Source organism: Pelophylax lessonae, assembly GCF_965119305.1.
Source record: "Pelophylax lessonae genome assembly, chromosome: 1".
Lineage (NCBI taxonomy): Eukaryota > Metazoa > Chordata > Amphibia > Anura > Ranidae > Pelophylax > Pelophylax lessonae.
This window is the reverse complement of record NC_138768.1, coordinates 525733039-525757705: the sequence shown is the minus strand read 5'-3', so window position 1 is coordinate 525757705 and position 24667 is coordinate 525733039. Positions and strand designations below refer to the sequence as shown.

The following is a 24667-nucleotide window of genomic DNA, read 5'->3' as shown; positions in this document are numbered from 1 at the left end:
CTTAAAAGCTTTCCCACTATAGGTCTACCCCGCTCTGTTTTTTTTTTGGGTACCTGCCCTGTGGGGCAATGGACTTCGTGGGAACGATCTCCCAGTTTTCCAGAGCTTACGTGGTCCGCACCTAGTTTTTGTCAAGTACCTTTTCCATGTTTTATCCATTTTGAGATCTTTTCCTGGTCAGTTATTATTTTGCCTCTGGTAGAATTTGTTTCTCTTATGTATGTCCAATCCTAAAGTGCTTTCATACAATGTCAGATGTCTTAGTTCTCCATTCAAATGGAGTAGAGTCTGGCAAGAGGCCTGTGCTCTGAATTCTCAGTTACTGATGCTGCAAGAGCCCTAATTTTAGGTCTGGATCAGTACCTAAGCTTCCGCTTTACCTCTTTGACCGCTGTTTCCAGAGCACATCCCCCATTAAGAGTAGCGATCGACCGATATTGTTTTTTCGTTGCCAATATTGATACCGATATTATGCCGATCGCATATCGATATTGGCGATATTTTCACACATTTAAAAATTACCCAAAAAAACACAAAAATCGACACAAATCTCTTCACAAACGTTAATCTTTATTTATTAACATTTTTAACATTAAGTGCTCATTCTTCACTAGGGATGATCGAACTTTTGAAAAGTTCGGTTCGACCAGAACACCCGAATTTCCCGAAAATTCGTTTCGGATTCCAGAACCCCATTGAAATCAATGGGACCCAAACTTCTGGAATCAAAAACACAATTTTGAAGCCCTAAAACCCAATAAATGCCCCTAAAAAGTGCCATGTGTGTGTGTATATATATATATATATATATATATATGTGTGTGTATACAGTATGTGTATATGTAATATGTATATATATAATAAATATATGTTTGTGTATATATATATATATATATATATATATATATATATATATATATTTTCCAAGTTAAAAAAAAATATATATATATACATATATTTTCCAAGTTAAAAAAAAATATATATATATATATACCCCTAACCCAGAATCTGCATAGTGGGGTCACCCTGACATGGCAGAGTTCGGTCATCCTGACATGGCAGAGTCAGATCACATTAAACTACACTACGGTTACCTTGACATGGCAGAGTCAGATCACATTAAACTACACTACGGTCACCCTGACATGGGTGAGTCAGATCACATTAAACTACACTACGGTCACCCTGACATGGCAGAGTCAGGTCACCCTAAACTACACTATGTTCACCCTGACACTTAAAGCTATCCCTACAAAAACTCGATTTTTGAATCTAACTATAGTGGTTTATAGTACCCTAACTACACTGCATATCCCTTTCCTCACACTAATAATTGCAAAATGACACTGGAGCTTTACAAGCAGCAGGGGTAACAGAAATGCTTCCACTCTATTCCACAGCCTCTGTATTACAGTGCTAGATGTTTGGCAGGGCTATGTTATATACTGGGGGGCGTATGGGGCGCGTATTCACTCCTGATTGGCCTCTGGACCCCCTAGTGACTCCAATCACATTCCTAGCAGACTCCTGCCCCCTCAATTGGCTTTCCATTGACAGTGGATTGGAAAGGCTCAGTGGACTGATGGAAAATGCCTTGGCCAATACATCATCAGAGGAGAAAGGATGGTTCTTGTATCGAGGATCCAAAAGACATGCAAGCACAACAGTTTTATTCTCCTCATGCTTCTCAAACCTTTTGGTGAGGCTGTCCCTCATGGCCTGCCTATATGCTTTGATGCCACGTGTGTTGGGTCCTTCATTCTGTTGAAGAAGCATCTTCAGGACTCTCACACATGGGATCACAGAGGAAACAGATGAGTCGTAATGACTCACCTCCAGTGTCACTTCCTCAATGGGTACGAGCGTCTCTATAATGTTGCCTACTATGTCCCACTAATCTGCAGTAGGGCAAGAACGTCCTCCAAGTCCATATTCACCAGAATATATAGTGAGAACTCGCTTCTGCTCCAGCATCCTCTGTATCATGTGTAGCGTTGAGTTCCATCGTGTTGGAACAGCCTGTATCAGGTTGTTTTTGGGTAGGCCAAGGTTGCTGCTTGGCAAGAACAGAATGGTGGAAATGGCCTGCGCACTTCTTCAGCATGGTAATAATGTCCCGCAAAGCTTTCTGGTGTGACAGACCATCATTTACCACCAGTTGGAGGGTGTGTGCCATGCAACTGAGGTCTGACACTTCAGCAAGTCTCATACCTTTAACCATGTTCGCTCCACTGTCTCGCAGCACAAGCATCACTCGGTCTTTGCTGATTCCCCATTCTTCTAGCATGCCTAGAAGCAATTACTGTATTCAATGTACTCCCCAGTGTGGGATCCTTGCATCACTTTTGTATTCAACACCAAATGCCTTCTTGTCCAACCGCTGTCAATGTAGTGGCATGTAAGACTCATTAGAGATTCTGTTTGTCCTTACCAGCAGTCCGTCGTGAATGAGAGTGAGTTGACAGCATTCTCTGGTTTCAGCATAGTCTTAACTTTGTCAATGACCTTTTGGTGAATCTTTTGCAGCATTTCAGTTCAATCGAACTTGTCACTCTTCAGTGTGTATCTTGGCTCAACTATGGACATCAACCGCTTAAATCCAGAGTCCGACACTATTGTAAATGGCTGGTTATCAGTGACAGTCATCTCTGTGATTACTCTGTCCAGCAGTTGTGATCTTCCATCAGATTTTAGCTACCTGTTTTTTTTTCTAAAACATATCTGTTATTGTTGCCTGGGATAGGGATGATTCACCTTGTGATTCATTTTAGTTTTTCTGTCCTGCATGATACAATTCAAGATGATGAACTCTTAGATGGGCCCAAAGATTAGACATATTTTTGCAGTTATTGATCCCATGCTCACATTGTTTTTGCATGTTTTGCACAGTGCTACTGATTTTCCTGGTGATGGAGAAGAGAAATACTCCCAGGCCACACTTTTAATTTTTCTATTTCCATCCATCTCCATTGAAACAAGAAAGAGTCAGTCAGAGTCAGACACTAATTTTGGCTTACACAAAATGGCTGGCTGGCACCCTGTTGTGGTGGGTGACTGTCTGGCTGGCAGGCACCGTGTGGTGGGTGGGTGGCTGGCTGGCATCCTGTGGTGGCTGGCACCCTGTTGTGGTGGGTGACTGTCTGTCTGGCAGGCACCGTGTGGTGGGTGGGTGGCTGGCACCCTGTTGTGGTAGGTGGCTGTCTGGCTGGCAGGCACCTTGTGGTGGGTGGGTGGCTGGCTGGCACCCTGTTGTGGTGGGTGGCTGCCTGACTGGCAGGCACCGTGTGGTGGGTGGGTGTCTGGCTGGCACCCTGTGGTGGCTGGCACCCTGTTGTGGTGGGTGGGTGGGTGGCTGTCTGGCTGGTAGGCATCGTGTGGTGGGTGGGTGGCTGGCTGGCTGGCACCCTGTGGTGGCTGGCTGTCTGGCTGGCACCCTGTGTGGTGGCTGGCCTGGAAAGTACAGGCCCTGGGCCTGTGACTGGAGAGCTGGTACAGTCAGGACGGAGGAGAACTCAGGCAGGGCCTGTGGCTGGCTGGCTGGTTGGACTGTGTGGGACTGGGTTGCTGGCTGGCACCGGGCAGCTGTGGGTGGGGGGATGGCAACAGTGGCTGTGTTACAGAACAGAGAGATACAGAACATGTGTCAGAGTGTTTGGTCACTGTTATAATGTATCACAGAACAGATAGAATACAGAAAGTGTGTCAGACTGTTGCTCACTGGCACTGCACTCACTAGATGTAGCAGAATTCTTCTTGTCCCGACTCTCCCAACCGACCATACAAACTCTAGTGTGGCAGTGGCGGGTAAGACACTGTAGGAGGCAGAGGGAGGCAGCCTAAAATCAAAAGCCGATTCCGATATATCCATATCGGCCCTCGATATATATCGGCTATGCCGATAATCGGTCGATCTCTGATTAAGAGGGTGAAAGGCGTTGCTATAGCTTTCCACAAGTCTTGCCCCTTTGCCCCAGAGGCCCACCTAGTTGATCCTGAGGGCAAATATGTTATGGTCAAGGGTACTGTATATAATAGCCCCAAGACACATAAATATTTATGCCCCAAATTTTGTTCAGGTCACCTTTCTGGATAATGTTCTTAGTATTTTACAGGACTTCTCTTTAGGTTTGGTGATTATGGGGGGAGACTTTAATGTGTGTATGGACCCTAAATTGGATTCTTCTGCAGGCATATCCACTTTAACTGTGTCTGCAAGGAAACACATTGCCGGATCTTTGCAGGATTTGCATCTGGTTGACTGTTGGAGATTCCTACATGCTAATGAGAAAGGCTTTTCCCATGTCTCCTCCATCCACCAGATGTACTCTTGGATCGATCTGCTACTGATCGACCAGGTTCACCTTGATAGCATGTGTGCTGCTATGATTCATTCCATCACACTTTTGGACTATGCTCCGGTTGAAATTACCCTTCAGCTGTGACCCAAATCTCGACAGTTTTGGTCATGGTGCCTTATTGAAAACCACCTAGATGACGTTACGGTAGCAGGTAAGTCATCCACCAATACTTTGCTAATAATTCCAGTGGAGAGGTCTCTGAGAGTGGGCTTTGGGAAACACACAAGGCAGTCACTATAGGGTTACTTATTGCGCAAGCAGCAGGCTTAAAAAAACAGCCAAACTCCGACTTTACCTACTTGCTTTCCCAGATTTCTGAACTTTTCTTTAAGCATAAACAAGGGGGAGATCCCAGGCTAGGTGAAAAATTGGATGAGTTGAGGACACAGTTCAGACAGCTTTTAGATACCCATGCCCGGCGTAAATTCAGGTACCTGGCTCATAAATTCTATATTCAAGGTAATAAGTGCAGTAGAATGCTAGCGAGAGCCCTTATTGTGATACTAAAGTCTTGTTTTTTTTTAGGTAAAATTTACAAACATGCTATACTTACCTGCATTGTGCAGTGGTTTTGCACATAGCAGCCCAGATCCTCCTTTTTTCGAATTCCACTTGGGTGCTCCTGGCCTCTTCCTCATTTTGAGTGCCCCCACAGCAAACAGCTTGCTGTGGGGGCACCCGAGCCACAGCTCCTTGTGTCCATTCAGACTCGGAGGTGTGGCCCGGACCTGCCCCCTTTCTCTCCTCAGTGGCTGACTGACTTTATCAGCATTGGAAAAAATTACTGTGAAAAAAGGCCCATGCCCCAATGTATATATAACCACAAATGTCTAGAGATAAAGTAGGGGTTTCTAGGCTAGTTGGGAGAAGGAAAACCAGAAAACCAATACATAAAAATTAAATTAATTTATTGAAAGTATTAAAACAAGATTAGTATACATACAGGGATGTATGTAACCACGTATAAAACATCCCTTATATGCAAAACATATGTTAAAAACCACAGCACAGAAATATTTCCCTATGGGAGCAATACATGCTTCAAGCTGATGTTGGTGCGAGAAGTCTTATGGTATTCGGTTTGTGGGTCCCAATGAGGCTCATTGGGATCCCTGTATGTATACTAATCTTGTTTTAATACTTTCAATAAATTAATTCAATTTTTATGTATTGGTTTTCTTGTTTTCCTTCTCCCAACTAGCCTAGAAACCCCTACTTTATCTCTAGACATTTGTGGTGACTTTATCAGCAGTGGGAGCTAATGGCACCACATTGCGGTCTCAGCCAATGGGAAGGGGAGTCCCGGGCAGCTAAGACACTCCTGCAACTTCGCTGGATCTAGATGGACTCCAGGTAAGCATTAGAGGGGCTGAGGGGGCTGCTGCACACAGAAGGCATTTTATATTAATGCATAGAATGCATTAAGATAAAAAAAAACTTCTGACTTTACAACCACTTTAAGAGAAGATCATCTGGCACATATGTCCCACATGTGTGTTCTGCTTCGGGCACTAAACTACATTATCTATACCAGATAGTTAATCGATTTAGGTAATATTATAATTTCCTTTATAACCTGAAATCCTCTGTGTAATGTTCTGGTACCTCTGGTACCCTTGTTCCATATTTCTCCTTTGCTAATTGCGTCCCATCTTGTGTAACAAGAGACGCATATACCTTTAAGACCGGATGACATCATTGTCGAGTGCCGCTATGAGCGGCTATTTCAATCGCCGGCATTCTCTCACTCATCGCTCGTTCAAACCACATGTTCACCGCACCTTCTCCTGTGAAGTCGGAGCTGCTGACATTTCCTTTGCTGAACTGACGCCGGAACCTCGCCGCTGATCCGTATCTCGCTACGGGATCACCTCTCTATCTATGGACATTGTTACTACTAACCTATCTAAGTGATAAGTACCCCACAGGGGATTCCTTACTAACCAATCTCCTACTGTCATCTACTGCAACTACCAGGACTATCTATCTATCTATTCCATACCATCTGCATAGACTGTTAGCTCTTGGGACTACCTTCAACTATCCTTGCACTAGGTTACTCTGTCTAAGTATACTCCATCTGTGTCCTCTTACCATCTGCACTATACTAGACATCAGAACCTATCTGCTTTACCATCACCTGCAACTCTACTAATATTACTCCTAGTAATCACCATACAACCTGTCTCTCATCTATACATTCTCATATCAGTCTTGGTTGATGATAGATTAGGCAACAGCATGCAATGTCAAGCGGCCGCTGCCAAAGCCAGCAGGATATTAGCATGCATAAAGAAAGGGATGTATTCCAGAGATAAGACTATAATCCTTCCACTTTATAAAACTCTGGTCCGACCGCATCTGGAGTATTCTGTCCAGTTCTGGTCGCCAGTCCTCAGGAGGGATGTGTTGGAGCTGGAGAGAGTCCAGAGAAGGGCAACTAATTAGGGGATTGGAGGACCTTGACTATGAAGAGCGTCTACAATCGCTCGATTTATTCTCCCTGGAGAAGAGATGTCTGAGGGGGGACATGCTAGCAATATATAAATATCTAAATGGGGATCCCAGCTTAGAAAAAAAGCTGTTCATTCGAAGGGATTGCATGAGGACTCGAGGGCATACAATGCGATTAAAGGAGAAGCGTTTTAACCTCAGGCAATGTGGGGGGTTCTTTACTGTTAGGGCTACAAGATTGTGGAATTCTCTACCACAAGAGGTGGTTTCTGCGGGTAGTATGGTGGCTTTCAAAAGACTCTTAGACTTACATCTCAAGGATCAGAACATTCAGGGGTATGTGAGATGATTACAGCCACACACACCTACACAGGTTGAACTGGATGGACTATTGTCTTTATTCAACCTCACCTACTATGTAACTATGTAACTATGTAACTATATGTTCTATCCCTCCACTAAAACATCTGATTGAGTATATGTATATCGCATAACAGGCTGTACACCGTGATGAAGTCCTGAGAGTTGGATAGGTTTATTCAACAGTATCTCTACAAGGCTACTGAGTGTGATAATTCTGCAGCTGAAAATCCATCCATTAACAAAAACGCATGAACGTTACAGATTGAACGAGCCTTAAAAAAAATATGGATTCAGCAGAATTACCCACTCATGTACTACAATTAAAACAGCAAGTAGATGCATTGATCCTTGTGCTTACAGAGGTACAAAACGAAAATCAGACCTTGAGACAGCAGGTTGGCCGTCTCACACAGCTTTCTGCTACTCAGCCCCATGAGCCTAAGATAAACCCTCCTCTAGTGTTTTCTGGTGATCGGAGCAAATTTCGTGAATTTAAAAACGCATGTCGTTTACTTTTTTTGTTAAAACCTCTAACCTACACCACTGACCAAATTAAAGTTTGTACCATCATCTCCTATTTAACGGGTGAACCCCGGGCCTGGGCAGATGCTCTCTTTGAAAAGGATGATCCACTCCTTAATTCTTACCCTCTATTCCTAGCACAACTCGCTAGTTTATATGAAGACCCCAATAAGCAGAGTACCGCTGATACCCAGTTACGGGCCTTGAAACAAGGAAGGAGACCCGTTGAAGATTTCGTGGCAAATTTTAAAAGATGGTCCCCTGATTCAGGGTGGAACGACACATCTTTGAGAACGCAGTTTAGACTCGGCCTATCTGAGACCGTTAAAGACGAGCTTGCCCGAGCGGATTTACCTGGCACTCTGGAGGGACTGATACAGACCAGTATCAATAGTGACAGACGACTACGAGAAAGAAAGGCTGAGAAGATGGGCTCACCATTTTCCAGTCCTTCTCGGATGTTGCCTGCTGACCCTACTCCTATGGAGGTAGGAATGATACGCCCACCTCTGACCCTTTCTGAACATGCCAGAAGGAAGACCGAACATCTCTGCATGTACTGCGCATCCCCGAATCATTTGATAAGCGGCTGTCCCCTTTCCGCAGAAAAGAGGGTGAGTGTTCAAATGTCTTGCTAGGCGGACTCACAACTTCCTTTTCTAATCCTTATCTTTTTGTTCATTTAACATTGCAGTGGGACCAAACTAGGATCACCACCCAGGCTATGATCGACACAGGATCTTGTGGAAACTACATTGACATTTGTTTTGTCTCCCTTAATAAAATACCTATTGTTTCAAAACCCAAACCTGTCTCCGTTAGTTTTATTAACGGTACCCCCCTATCCTCTGGTCCTATCACCAGTCAGACACAGGCACTCCTTGTAACTGCTGATGAGTCTCATGTGGAGACCACCACCTTTGATGTGTTAACATCACCACATTTCCCAATCATTTTGGGACTTCCCTGGTTACACATACATCAACCAATCATCGATTGGAAAACAAGAACGCTAGCGTTCTCTTCTCACTATTGTGAAACGACGTGTAATCTCCCCGCATATGATAGGATCCTGTCTGTAGTGCCGGATGACATTATACCCAAGTGTTATCAGGACTTATCGGAGGTTTTCCTTGAAAAAAACGCTCAAATGCTACCTCCTCATAGGGACTATGATTGTTGTATCGATCTACTCCCTAATAGCAAGTTGCCCTTCGGACATGTTTATCCTCTCTCACAGGATGAACTCTCTCATCTTAAGGAGTATCTGGATGAGAACTTGGCAAAAGGATTCATCCGACCTTCTACTTCCTCCACTGCTGCTGGACTCTTCTTTGTCCGCAATAAGGATTCTAGCCTTAGGCCTATCATTGATTTCAGACAATTAAATGCCATTACAATAAAGGATCGTTATCCTTTACCTCTTATTCCTGAACTTATCGAACAGGTGCGTGGAGCTTCTCTCTTTTCAAAATTGGACCTAAAAGGGGCATACAATTTAATTCAAATCCGTAAAGGGGATGAATGAAAGACGGCATTCAGAACCAGATACGGACTGTTTGAGTACCTTGTAATGCCATTTGGGCTATGTAATGCTCCCGCAGCCTTCCAACGGTTTATAAATGAGATATTCAGAGACTTGCTTGACGTTTGTGTTGTAGTATATTTGGACGATATACTCATCTATTCTCATTCCTTACCTGAGCACATAAAACATGTGAGACTTGTGTTGTCAAGACTACTTGCACATAACTTATATGTTAAATCAAAAAAATGTTTGTTTCATAAAGAAGAAGTACTATTCCTAGGATATATTATATCAAAAAATGGAATCAAGATGGACATGAGCAAAATATCCTGCATTCTAGATTGGCCTGTGCCAACCACTCGCAAAGCATTGCAAAGGTTCCTAGGATTCTCTAACTACTATAGGAAATTCATTAAGAACTTCTCTGCGATTGTGAAACCTCTCACACAACTCACAAGCACGAAGAAACCATTTAATTGGTCAAAAGAAGCAGATGGAGCATTCTGTCTGCTGAAATCAAGCTTCACTACTGCCCCCATACTATGCCATCCAGACCCATCCCTTCAATACATCTTGGAGGTAGATGCGTCAAATATGGCAGTAGGAGCAGTTCTCTCACAACGACCAACAAACACCTCACCTCTTCACCCAGTTGCTTTCTTCTCAAAGTCATTAAGCAGCCCCGAGGTGAACTACCCAGTAGGAGAGAAGGAGTTATTAGCCATAAAACTGGCATTAGAGAATTGGCGACATCTACTTGAGGGCACTCAATTGCCAATCCTGATATATACTGATCACAAAAACCTTCAATACCTTCAGACTAATAGAACTCTTTCCCACCGACAGGTTCGGTGGTCGTTATTCTTTCTGAGGTTTAATTTTTTAGTGACTTATACGCCCGCAGACAAAAATAAAAAAGCGGATGCACTTTCACGACTAGCCGAGAAAGATTCTACCGAGGTTCCCTCAGTTCCTATAATACCACTTGAACGTATTATCGGTGTCATTCGCTCCCTGAAGGAAGAGATTTTGCACAGCATAGGACTGGACTCAACTCCACCGGAACTAACTACTGACGCAGAAGGCTTCCTCTATTACAACGATAAATTATACATACCCCCTACTATGCGAACCAAAATCTTGGAATTGTCGCATGACGTACCTATGGCAGGACATATGGGTATGACTAAAACTTTAAATCTACTTACTAGGCAGTTTTGGTGGCCAGACATGAAGACAACCGTAAAAAAGTTTGTTTCATCTTGTGATATCTATGCAAGGTCTAAAATCGACAACACAAAACCATCGGGGTTACTTTGTAGTTTACCGATACCCCAGGTTCCGTGGGAAGTGGTATCCTTAGACTTCATAGTGGAACTACCACCTTCCAAAGGATTCAACACCATCTTGGTATCAGTGGACCATCTGACCAAGATGGCACATTTTACTCCTATCCGAAGACTACCTTCGTCCAAACAAACAGCGGAATTACTTGTGAAACATGTCTTTAAGTTACATGGTATTCCAAAAACATTGCTGTCTGACCGTGGTTCACAATTCATCTCAAAGTTTTGGCTAGCTCTATGTCAGATACTACGAATAGAGCGTAAACTTACTTCTCCATACCACCCTCAGACCAACGGACAGACAGAGAGAGTTAACCAGTGCATTGAACAGTATCTGCGTTGCTATACTTCGTATCTACAGGACGATTGGGCAGATCTCCTCCCGCTGGCGGAATTCGCCTATAACAACGCGACTCATAGCACTACTAAACAAAGTCCATTTTACCTAAATTACGGGTTTCATCCCACACTCCTTCCACCACGTATCTTGCCATCAAGTAATCCAGTGGCATCTGATTATCTTGCCCAGATAAAGGATTCTCTGGGATTACTCAACAATACCATATCACATGCTCATAGCCAACAAAAGAGGTACTACGACCTCCGTAGGAAACCCTCTCCCCAATATGACATTGGGGATCTTGTTTGGCTTTCTACAAAAAATCTGAGATTAAAAATCCCTAGTAAAAAACTTGGACCTCTATTTCTGGGACCTTTCCCAATAGAGAAGCTTATTGGAAAAGCTGCAGTACAACTCACATTACCAGCAGACCTCAAGATACATCCTGTCTTCCATGTGTCTCTACTGAAGCCCCATGTTCCTAACCAAGGAATAAGGCCTACTATCTCACCTCCACCTCCTGTACAAGTGGAAGGTGGAGAAGAATTTGAGATAAAAGAAATTTTGGATTCCCGTTTCAATAGAAGAAGACTCCAGTATCTTGTACGATGGAAGAACTATGGGCCCCAAGATGACACCTGGCTGGATACCTCCGATATACATGCCCCTAGACTGATTCGCAATTTCCACTCGAAATATCCAGAAAAAACAGTTCTAGAGGCCTTCCGGAGCCGGCCTTAAGGGGGGGGGGTACTGTAATGTTCTGGTACCTCTGGTACCCTTGTTCCATATTTCTCCTTTGCTAATTGCGTCCCATCTTGTGTAACAAGAGACGCATATACCTTTAAGACCGGATGACATCATTGCCGAGCGCCGCTATGAGCAGCTATTTCAATCGCCGGCATTCTCTCACTCATCGCTCGTTTCCTTTGCTGAACTGACGCCGGAACCTCGCCGCTGATCCGTATCTCGCTACGGGATCACCTCTCTATCTATGGACATTGTTACTACTAACCTATCTAAGTGATAAGTACCCCACAGGGGATTCCTTACTAACCAATCTCCTACTGTCATCTACTGCAACTACCAGGACTATCTATCTATCTATTCCATACCATCTGCATAGACTGTTAGCTCTTGGGACTACCTTCAACTATCCTTGCACTAGGTTACTCTGTCTAAGTATACTCCATCTGTGTCCTCTTACCATCTGCACTATACTAGACATCAGAACCTATCTGCTTTACCATCACCTGCAACTCTCCTAATATTACTCCTAGTAATCAACATACAACCTGTCTCTCATCTATACATTCTCATATGTTCTATCCCTCCACTAAAACATCTGATTGAGTATATGTATATTACATAACAGGCTGTACACCGTGATGAAGTCCTGAGAGTTGGATAGGTTTATTCAACAGTATCTCTACAAGGCTACTGAGTGTGATAATTCTGCAGCTGAAAATCCATCCATTAACAAAAACGCATGAACGTTACACTCTGAGGCTGCGGACACCAAATCTAAAACATAGTGCTTTGATTGATGCGTACCTGGCATGGATTGACTACTTGTCACTTCCTCAAGATGTTTTGTCGGACCTAGAAAGAAACCTTTCTCCAGTAGAAATTCTGTATACGATCCAAGCCATACCATCTGAGAAGAGACCTGGCCCTGATAAGTTTCTTTGTCAATGTTTCCTACACTACTCGGACCTCCTCCTGCCCCACACCCACATAACGGCATATTTAATTATTTTACGAAAACAGGCTGTATTCCCGCAGAAGCTCTCTGTGCGCATATACCTGTGACCCTGAAAGAAGGGAAAGACCCGGCACACTGTCAAAATTATCGCCCCCATCTCAACCTCGATATTAAAATCCTTGTAAAGATTTTGGCCTCCCACCTAAGGGAACATCTGGGTCACTTGGTACATCCTGACCAGGTGTGGTTTATCCATGGCCGAGAGGTTAGAGATAAGTCTCAGAGGGCTATCTCACTTCTTCATTGGGTTGCCTCCACGCCTTGTCCTCTCGTCTGATGCCGAGAAAGCCTTTGATCGGATAGATTGGACCTTCAAGGCCCAATAACTTCATAGGCTCGGTCTGGGGAACAAAATGCAGTCTTGGATCTTGGCATTATATAATAAACCTACGGCTCAGGTGAGGGTGAACCAGGTCTTATCCCAACCATTTCAGATTTGGTATTTGCTTTGGTCATGGAAGCCTTTTTACATCAGATCAGATTGAACCCTAAAGTGTCCGGGGTGAAGGTGGGCCCTATGGAACACAAACAGGTCGCTTTTACGGATGATGTTCTTTTCTTCCTGAGCGACCCTCGATTGACATTGCCCTACCTTTTAAACTAAATTGGGTGCTTTCATGACTTCTCAAACTTCAAGGTTAACCTTAAGAAATCTGTCATTGTTCCTTTTGATATACCCGCATAGGAGAGACAAACGTTAGAGAATTTGTTTCCCTTTAAATGGCAGGACTCCCCTCTTATCTACCAAGGTATTAAGTTGCCTTCAGACCAAAGGATCTCTGTAAGACTAATTGTGTCCCCTTATTACACTTAGTCTGGTCCGACTTGGACACATTGGAGAAAGTACAAACCACTTGGCTGGGGCGGATAAACATCCTTAAAATGATGATCCCCCCTAAGTTTTAATATCTTTTTCAGATGGTCCCTATACAACTCCCCAAGGCTTTTTTTCCTTAAAGTACATCAGTAATTTACTAGATTTGCTTGGCATGGGAAGCCTCCATGTCTATCATATGACCTTATGCGTCGTTTAAAGCCACGTGGAGGTCTAGGCCTACCAGACCTCTTATTGTATTACCAGGCCATGTCTTTACGGCATATAGTTAATTGGAATGTGCACACTCATGAGAAGCTTTGGGTTCCTTTGGAAAAGACTATGGTGGGCCATAACTTGGTTCACACCCCTTGGCTTCTCCGTGCCTCCAGGGGACTATCCGCCCCAGTCTATCCTCTCTCAACCGCGACCCTAACTATCTGGGATGGAGGTAATAGGAAATGTTCCCTTTCTCGACTGCCCTCGCCTCTTTCCCCATTAGGAGGATATCCTTGGTTTACCCCTGGGGAAGAATTGACCTTCTTTAGGTCCAGGGGGGGAGCAGAACGCGGTAAAGAATGGGGTATGCCACGCTGAGATAACAGGAAAACATTTCCAGCTAACTACCTTTTTCAAAACAGTACATTAGGGCATGAGATCTAGTGACTCCCTGACCAGATTCCAAGCTACAGTGCTCAGCATAAATGAGTACAACCAAACAGATTTGTCAGAAAACCTTTACTTTCCTTTCAGAATCAAATTTTCTATGGGACACTATGCTACAAAATACTCCTACAAATGCAGGCCATTGATTGCAACCACGATTTGTTAATTTGAGCACACAAAAAAGTATTTTTCCTAACAAATTCATTCAAAGACCATTTTGCAAAAATGAATACACCCCGAAGAAAGTCTTAGGAGCTAAATTTTGGATAACAAAATTCTAATTAACGAGAATTCAACAACAGGTGAGTCCAATTATTCATTAAACAGGTGTCCAGCAGATAGTTGATTATAAAAGGGCGTTACTTAACAAAAAAACTCCTTCCTATTTTTGGCTGTCAGCAATGGCACCACATGGAAGAGAAATGTCACAAGGCCTAAGAAAGAACATTATTTCTTTACACAAGAAAGGTGAAGGCTACAAGAAGATCAACAAAGCTTTACTTATTAATCAGAATACATTAGCAAAACTGATACAAAAATTTAACATACATGGAACTGCAACCATCTCACAGAGACGTCCAGGCCATCCACGGAATTTAACACCTCGACAGGAGTGTCTTCTGATAAGAAGGATTGAAGAAAATTGCCATGCAAGTTCACTGCAGTTAGCTAAAGAAGTAGAAAGCCAAACTGGGGAGATTGTTTCCCATTATACAATACGCTGTACACTGCAGAGGAATGGCATGCATTAGTGTCGTCCACGAAGGAAGCCTCTCCCAAAGCCCATGCACAAAAAAGCCCGCCTAGAACTTGTCCAGGTGGTATAAGGTTCCCTGACAGACCGTCTTGAATATTTCCGTCAGTACCCAATCTTTGCTGAAGAGGGTGCGGACAAAAAGGTACATTTTTACACTTGTGGTAGGATCACCCTATGATCTGGCCTTTCTGGACTTTCTGGACTGAAGTCCATAACATTATTGTCAAGGTGACAAATGACCAGAATGCTGACAATCCTTTACCTAGGCTATTCCATGAAGTCGGTAGGGTCTTATAAAAGCTCTCTGATGCCTAACCTCCTCTATGCTGGTAAATGCCTTATTCCAATTAGTTGGAAATCCAAATTGGCCCCTACCATTAAAGAATGGCTACGAAGGGTGCAAGACATTATGGAGGCGGAGGAGTGGAGATATTGGTGCGCCAACACTTACCCGACATTCTATAAATGCTGGACCCTATGGATAGACTTCCAGTCCTCTGACTTTTATAACCAATTAATGCTGTAATTGTGATACTTTACTTAGATTTGTTGGATTGCTTATGCTTTTATTGAGGCCTGCTGACCAGGAAATGTGACACAAACCTATATTATGTGTACTATGTTAATACATTGTCTCTTTTTTTCTATTTCTCTCTCTTTTTTTCTCTCCCATGAGGATGGGATGGCTTGTTGCCTCCTACTTTCTACTTTGTACCCTCCACTGTGATGTCTTTTTTGTCACCCTCTCCGCCTCCCCTTGACCCCTCCCTTTTGTCTACGTTGATTATTAGCCTGAGTAGATAGCTCACTGGTGCTCTTTGTACCTTTTTTCGCCTTTTTTGTTTCTTTTGTTCTATATAGAACCCTATAGATGTTTCATTTTGGTTGTTTTCTGCAATACATGTGGGAATGTCTGTATTTACAATATTTTCTTACTGCTCTTTTAAAATAAAGATTTAAAAAAGAAAAAATGATACAAGGTGTAGATTTTTTCAAAAGTTATACTGTAGCTGTATTTTGTGGCATTAATCCTTTAAAATAAACATGCACATTATAGAAAAGACTTTCAGTGTGATAACTGGAGCAAAACACAGGCAAACATCTATACATTTAAAAAAAAAAAATACAGTTAACTTATCTCCCAGATCAGATATATTTGTGTTTTTTTTAAGGCAGTATTTTTTATCGAGTAAGGATATTACTGAATTCCAAACCGATTAGCAAATATCATAGCATATTCACTAATTCCTACCTGAGAATGGCCACATTCATAAATTTAGCCTGTATTTTAGATATCATTTATTTAATTTAGAATGTATTTTGACCTATATTGCTACTTCATTGCAAAATAGAAAATGTTGGAAGCCCTGAGAGGACATTTTAGTTAGGGGTGGCTGCTGGAGGATAGTTTAAGTCAGCCTTTTTCAACCAGGGTGCCCCATACATGGGTGCCTTGAGGTTTCTTTAGGGGGTGCCTTGGCAAAATGCCTAAAAATGTATCAAAAATTGTATACATGCCAGCTGGTGGATAAAGCCTGCCTTTTAGTTACACAAAGCCACGGGTTTCCATTATGCACCACTATGACTTTTTAGACACTGGCATCTTAACCAATGGCGTCATCAATTAATAAGAAGGAAGTCTGTTGCCTCCACAGCATCCTTGTTCTACCCTCCTGTGCCCTCTCCCTCAGCACTGGGGTGACACTAGCTGATTGATGGAGAGAAATTGAGGGAGAAGAGAAACATTGGAATACTAGTCTGTACCAGTGTGCAAAAGTCTATTTGCTTTGGAAGAATAAATCACCTCTAACGTTGGGTGTCCTATGTGTGGATGGTTGCTGCAATGTGTAAATCTATTAGAATATTTTTTTACAATTTAGAATGGGGTGCCTCGAGGTTGTCTATAATTTTAAAGGGTGACTTGACTTAAAAAAGGTTGAGAAACACTGGTTTAAGTCATCCTCTGACAAACACAAGTTGTCTCAGGTTCACTTGCCTACTTTAGTTGTTATGAGGGGGTCACAGTTGCCATTAGATTTTTTATGTTGTAGAGATTTTAAGTAAGAGGGGAAGAACTGGATCTTGTTCTTGGAGTCACCAATAGATTTAAAGCTTAACTCCAGTCCAATAAAATATTATTTAGAAGCAGTGAACAGATTATTTTTTGTTTTATTGCTGTTGCAGTTTTGGAGATGCTTTTGTAACCACCACATCCCTCATAAAACTGCACTGTTGTAATACGATTCTATTCTTTAACAGAAAAATATGGATTATCTCATGTCTCATCATGGAACTTTGAAACATGGAATGAGCCAGACAATCATGATTTTGACAATGTGTCTTTCACACTGACAGGTATTTATCTTTATTTTTCTCTATTACGTAAAGTGGTTCTAAAGCCTAAAAACCTTCTGTGCACTAGGAACCCCCCCCCCCCCATCACCCCTTTATACTTACCTGAGCCTGATCTCTGCATGAGAGCAGTGGCCTCACAGGACAGAGAGGCAGCAGTGGGAGCCTTTGGCTTCTGCTGCTGTCAATCAAATTCTGTGATAAGGTTCCTTGGAGGAACCCTTGAAGGTATTGCCTGCCATAGAGTGATGCTTTGGGCCTAGAGGAAGCACACTGGAGGTGGTCAATGACCTAATGAGTGAAAAATAACACCGGAACCTTTCTATGCTGTCCTGTCTTGAATATGAAGACTTTGACATCACTAGAACATCAGTTGTCAAGGAGCCAGTAAGTGTCCAGACAGTAATGCCCTATAAGGGAAAGACCCAAAATCTTCTAGGAAGATATGCAGAAAACCCTGCAAAATGTACTGGCAAAAAAGGTGCACACATCAGGATGTACTTGGTTAAAGTGGAGTTCCGGCCTATTTTGCAACTTTAGTGATTCCTGGAGTTCTCGCTATGCTGATCAACAATTGGGCATTTTAATTTTTTTTTTTGGGGGTCCCTTACCTTATTTTCAGGGCATTTCTGATTGTACTTCCTCCTTCTCCCCCCTCTGTGGCCACGGACACCGACATCACTTCCGCCTTTGCATTGCATCCTGGGAGCTGTTTGTCATCACTCCCAGGAGGCTGGAATCAGGAAGAACTCCCAGAACACTCCCTGGAATCAGGAAGAAGGACACAGCAGATTACACTGCGGCTTCAGATGCCCACATCCAAGATGGCCGCGCCCAGACAGCGTTCTTAAAAGTAAGATCTTGACTATAATCCAATACTGTACACCTTGTAAGTATGAGAATAGCGGTTCTGTAAAGGGCGATGGATTAGTATTATAGGGATATTTGTAGTTAAAAAAGGTATTTGAGGCTGGAACTCCGCTTTAACACTATTAGTTTTGCATGAGCACATCATTTTATAATCTGGAAAGGTTAATCAGCAGATTTTCCTGTGCTGTTATTGACTGTAAAAGACCTGTTTCTAAATCAGCAGTGTGGCCTTACCATGACCATGGCTAAAATTTTAGAAACTATCCAATGCAACAACACTTAGATTCAGAATTTCCTCAGGTGCAATACTCTTTTGGGGACACATAACAAAATCCTATTAGCTCTTCTTAGCTGTCCCACATGGAGATGAAAAAAGCTTATACTACTAACAGAGAATTGTTGCTTTGACAATAATCACACTACTTTTTATATCTTGTAAACCACATGTATTAAACATAATTTTATTTGTGCAGGTTTTCAGAACTACTATGATGCCTGCTCAGAGGGCCTCAAACAAGCAAGTCCTCTTCTAAAATTTGGGGGACCTGGAGATTCATGCAGATCACCACCGAGGTCACCCATCTGTTGGGGTCTTCTGAACCACTGCTTTAATGGGACAAATTTTTTCACTCAAGAGACAGGTGTTAGGCTTGACTATATAGCTATACACAAAAAGGTTGGTATGAACTGGTGTCATATCTTAACAGTTGTTCTCCTTTCATACAGGTGCATGTTCATAGATGCACCTAACTTAACACTGTCATGTGTCTCAATGCATCATTAGTAGCTTTGACAGACAGGTGCTTCTACAGACTGCAGATGTATTAACTCCTAGATGCAGTCTTATAGGATTAGTATCACTACATCAATTTAATATGGAGGCCATCAGAAAGTTATTCATTGTCCTTATATGAGTAGATGACCATAAAACAGTGCAACTGTGTGGTAGTTATTGCAGGACTGTAAATGCAGTATTGCCTCTCCAACATCATGTCACAAATGTTTTTTTTTTATTTTTATTTTGGGCCCATTCGCAATGCTTGCACATGGAATGCTCCGATTTTTTGTGTGGCAGCTGTCAGTTTTTGGCTGTGGTAAGGGGGCAGTGTAATGCACTTTTCAGAGCATCACACAAATTTCATTTCTCTATCACTCATTGACAGACGTAGTCCTCGGTGATACAGCACCTTCGGGTTATGTTGCCTCCACAGGAGTAGGACTAGACAGGAAATAAAATGCTCTGGCCACACCCTAGGGGCAGTCCCAGAGGGTATATCCTCTCTCTCTCTGCCTCAGCAAATCAGTTTTTTTCTGTCTAGTCAGGAGTAAGGACCTAGATACCTTGCTGGGATCTTCTGTCCTGGCAGGATTTTTTTCTTAGAAAATAATTTTTTAAGACAGCTTTTTTTCTCCAGTGTTCCTGTGAGATCTTCAAGCAAGAAAGCTGAACTGGGCGACGGGCGGGATGTTGAGATCCAGTGGTCACCCCAGTTCAGCCTACGAGCGCGTGCAGGCCATAGCTCCGCGCTGGGTCGGCCGCGACATAGTCCCACTGGACGGGGACTGACCCTGCGAGTTAAACGTCTCGCTGAAACGCCAAAGACCATGAGTCACGGCGCCCGTATTGGTCGACAGCCCTCCTACCTCGGTGGAGAGGGGTACTGTCAGGAGTTGGCGCCCGCCTGGTTCCGGTATGGTGAGTAGTATGTTCCCCCTTTCCCCCTGACGGGTCTTGTGGTGAACGCGGGCCCCTCTCTGTAATGGTAAGGATGGGTTCCCCTCTATCCTACAACATGTCACAGATCCCCCTAATTGAGTGTGATTTTTGTGTACAAGAAGCCAGGAGGCTTGGTTTGGGAGCTGACAATCTAATTGTAAAAATGTGAAAATGATTGTAGTCAGTGGCAGTACTAGAACTTTACTGTGATAGTATAAGGTATCCTACCTGTCAGTAGCCACAGGGCGATGTCTATACATGTATACTGCATTCCAGATCATTCCTCCAGCTAAGCAGATGCCTCCCGACGGCCACGGACCGCATACGGCCCGCTAGGGTCCGGTACCTCCGACCACGCTGACCACCATGAGGGTGAAGGGTTGTGAGGCCGAGATCCTTCTGCAGACATGCCGCTATTCTGTGCAGGCCGCCGCCATTGTCTGGTAGATCACACGAGGCCGCCATTTTGGTGTAGCCTCGTGTCTCCAGCATGGGGGCGGCCATGTTTGAGGTGACTCAAACACCTCATGGAGCCAGGGGGAGGAGCCGACAGGCGTGTTAAGGGGCGGAGCCGCCTCTTTTACCCAGGAAATAGGGCCAAAGACTTCCTGTCTGTAACAAGATAAGCACTGAGCAAGCTGATGAAAACTTCTGTGCATCAGGGATGAGCCTTGGGGTCTGTCTCTCTCTCTGTGGGGTCCAAAAAGGCAGGTAACACTGAGGGGCGCTGTTGCGACTGGGGGACACAAAAAAAAAAAAAAAAAAAGTTTTTTTTTTTTTTTACTTTGTCATTTTTTGTCGCTGGCAAGTGTCTTGTATAATCATTGACCCTGCCGCATAGGTATCCCCACCTGATCCCCTCAAGGTGGCCCCAGGACCCTCCAGTACCCCACTTGTTTTTAATGCATTATCGGCAGTTTTGGAGTCTTTGGTATCCCGGGTGGAGGTGGCCTGTCAGGGACGGGGGTCAAGTAGCGACCCCCGCCTACCCCTATTGTTTATCAGATACTTCAGATACGGATTCGGAGCTGGTCAATGCAGTTGCAGGTCCCTCTTAGGGGGCTGTTGTCTCAGGTAATATCTCCTCAGCAGTGAGGAGCATGTTTCTGCCTCCGCCATAGCACAAGAGTGGTGGATGCACTAGTTGTGTCCGTCCGGGAAACCTTTAGTCTTGAGGTTACACCGGCAGAGGTAGCTGAGACTGAGATTCCTTTTTGGTACTTGTTAGCCTACCAAAAGGGCGAAGGATTTTCCTTTACCCAAATGGGGTCGTTTTGAAACGAACCCCTGTTATTTCCAAACGCATGGCTAGGTGCTATCCGCTTGAGGAATTCCTCTTTATAGGATAGACGGTACCACCTGCTGTCTTGCCACAGACTGTTAGGATAAAAAGACCTCGTAACTAACGAGGACCTTCCTTTTCTGCTCATATAGAGTTGTTCGTTCCGCGAGGGCGGGCGATAAGGCGAAACCCTCCAAAGCCCCTTTAGAGGGGTTTCAAAGGGCGCTGGTCGGGTAAACAAAGAGTCCGGCTCAGCCAAGCCTGAAGAATATAGCCTGATGCGCCCCTACCCATCTCTGGGGTGGGGGGGGGGGTGTTTTCACCGGTTTCTGGAGGACACAGGATCGAGTTTCGATCACTTCCACCGGTGCGATTCTTCCCTTCTAACATTGAACGGTTTCAGGGGTTCTATTCGAACCTATTCACAATGCCCAGGAAAGAGGGCAAGGTGCGTCCAAATCTGGACTTGGGAAGAAATAGAGTCCATCCGTACAGTGGTGGCCTCCCTGCATCAAAGAGATTTCCTGGCGTCCATAGACATATAGGATGCCTATCTTTATATCCCCATCATCGCAGGACATCAGCGTTTTTTCGCTTTCCCAAAGATCATCCCTGGTTCCCACCAGGAGACTGAACTATCTGGGCCTAAGGTTGGATACATCCTGGGCAAGAGAGTTTCTCCTTGCTGGGAAACTCCAGAAGGTTCAGTCAACGATTCGGATGTTGCTGTCCGTCAATTGGCTGGGACTGATGGTGGCCTTCTTAGAGGCAGTACCGTATACCCAGTCTCATACCCGAATTCTCCTGAAGGAGATTCTTTTTTAATGGAATCAGAATTCCGATTCCCTGGACAATCGGATCCGGTTGAGCGAGCGGACCAGGAAGTCTTCGATGCTCAACCAGGGGAAGTCATTTCTTCCGATAGTATCCAGATTACCAATAAGGGTATCGGAACCGAGAGCGATCAGATTTTGTCTGATTTACTGGATCGAGCAGCTCTAGAGCAGCCCGATTCGGATCCAATCGCATATGGCCTCTTCATCCAGAGGTTTTTCCCTAGCTGTCCCTTGATTGGTACATCCCGGATGTGGATCTGTTGGCACCTTGGCCTAACAGGAAGGTGCGGAGGTTTGTAGCTCACGCCACGATCCTCTAGCGGACGCAGCAGAAACGCTAATCGCCCCGTGGGGGCAGTATCAGCTACGGCATGCCTTCCATCCTCTCAAGTTGCTGCGGGAACTTCTTCGCAGGATAGAGGTGGAGGGAATTCCAGTTATTCTGGAAATTCCGGATTGACCTCGTCGAGCCTGGTACGCCGACTTGGCGAGGCTAGTCGCGGACGCTCCTTGGAGACTTCCTCTCAGGGAGGATTTGCGGTCTCAGGGACCGATCTTCCATCTTGCTTTACAGTCGCTGGCTTAATGGCCTGGCCATTGAGACCCAGGTACTGAAGGACAAGGGAGTGTCAGCTTCAGTTATTCCTACCTCCAGTTAAAGCAAGGAAAGCGACTTCCAGCACATGGAAGTCTTATATTGCATGGTGTGAATCTATTGGATTTCCCCCACATACCTATTCGGTGACCCGAATTTTGGTCTGTCTGCAACAAGGGGTTGAGCAGAAACTATCCTTGAGCACGATCAAGGGTCAGGTTTTCGGCGTTAGCAATCTTCTTTCAAGAAACCTTTGGCTAATCATTCCTTGGTGCGGAATTTCATCCAGGGGGTGCGACATCTGGCTCCGCCAGTGCGCGCACCCTTACCGCCTGGTATCTTAATTTAGTGTGGTCGGTTCTTCAGAAACTTCTCTTTGAAGATATTAGGGAGATTCCCTTGCTTACATTCCCAGAAGGTGGCCTTCTTGATGGCCATTACTTCTGTACGCAGGGTGTCAGAACTGGCCGCATTATCCTGTCGTTCCCCAGATCTGGTGGTTCATAGGGATAAGGTGGTTCTTCTTCCGAATCCATCCTTCCTTCCTAAAGTGGTTTTCGTAAGACGGACTCACTTTTTGTGATCACGGATAGCCCTTGAAGGGGGTTGCCTGTGTCTGCCGCGACCATATCTACATGGATCAGTCAGACGGTGGTACAGGCTTATTCTATTAAGGGTCGGAATCCTCCGTTCCCTGTTAGGGCGCACTTCACTCGAGCGCTCAGTACTTCCTGTGCCTTTCGCCATCAGGCGTCAGTGGTCCAGGTATGTAAAGCGGCCACCTGGTCGTCGGTACATACTTTTACAAAATTTTATAAAATTGATGTGATGGCATCGGCGGATGCCTCATTTGGCCGCAAGGTTTTGCAGGCCGCAATTTGAGGAGACCGGTGGTCTACCTCGAGGGTTTTTTTCTGTTTGAAAATTTTTTTGTTGAGTTTCATCATTAAGGATGAGCATTGTAAACTTCTAGTTGGCACCGGTTGGGCCTTCTAGATTTGGATTTGATTTCCATTTTCCCACCCCTCATTTGTGATACTGCTCTGGGACTTCCCGAAGGTGCTGTATCACCGAGGACTACGTCTGTCAATGAGCGATAGAGAAAAATGGATTTTTGTAAAATCTTACCGTAAAATCCTTTTCTCTTAGCTCATTGACAGACGTAGTACCCGCCCCTCTGTTTTTTTGAGTTGGGTTGGGTTAAATTCTCCAAAGACTGCTTTTATGACATAACTGATTTGCTGAGGCAGAGAGAGAGAGGATATACCCTCTGGGACTGCCCCTAGGGTGTGGCCAGAGCATTTTATTTCCTGTCTAGTCCTACTCCTGTGGAGGCAACATAACCCGAAGGTGCTGTATCACCGAGGACTACGTCTGTCAATGAGCTAAGAGAAAAGGATTTTACGGTAAGATTTTACAAAAATCCCTTTTTTTCCAAATATTAGTTGAAGTGCAAAAGGTGATACTTTGTTCATGTCACAGCATAGCATTGTACTTCTGTGCAGTGACCTGAAGTACCTACCTGTGCACCGCCATAAAATGCAGCATGTCTGTATTTTAATGTAGATTACTCTCTGGGCTGCATTGCAGTGCAAACAGGGCACATAGAAAACAATTGTACCTTAGCAGTGACTGGCTTTCACCCAGTATGGAAAAGCACCACTCACCGCACAATGTGTGAACAAGCTCTTACAGTACAGCCCTGCTTTCCTAGAACAAGTCTGGGATTGGGTAGTAGAGAGATGTAAATTATTCAATTTTGCCCCAGTTGCCCCTTTTCCTCTCCAAACATATAAATACATGTTTATGTATAACAACTTGTATGCCCAGCATGACAAATAAACTTGGTTTACTGCATAGGACTGTGTTCAGAGCAGAATGCATATTATGTTTATGGTGTATTAAAATGGAAGTTCAACCAAAAACTAACTCTAAATCTACTGGCAGCCGCATTCTAAGATTAATCTATCTAACCTTGTAAAAAAAAAAAATTGCTATACATACCTTTTCTGAAGCCGATCAGCTGGATCTTGTCTTCAGGGGGAGAATCTTTGTGCAGGTGACAGCGGACGACGGCTGTGAAATGCCTGAGAAGTGACGGA

At 44.1% G+C, this 24667-nt stretch overlaps 1 protein-coding gene across 1 annotated transcript in view; it reads left to right on the top strand.

Moving 5' to 3' along the window:
- The window catches only part of IDUA (alpha-L-iduronidase), a 287436-nt gene that overhangs the window by 225656 nt on the left and 37113 nt on the right, over positions 1 to 24667 (top strand). Inside the window, exons 5-6 of the mRNA XM_082268628.1 lie at positions 17173 to 17268; positions 18609 to 18811. Coding sequence (XP_082124754.1) covers positions 17173 to 17268; positions 18609 to 18811 — 299 coding nt within the window. The remainder of the gene's footprint in view (positions 1 to 17172; positions 17269 to 18608; positions 18812 to 24667) is intronic.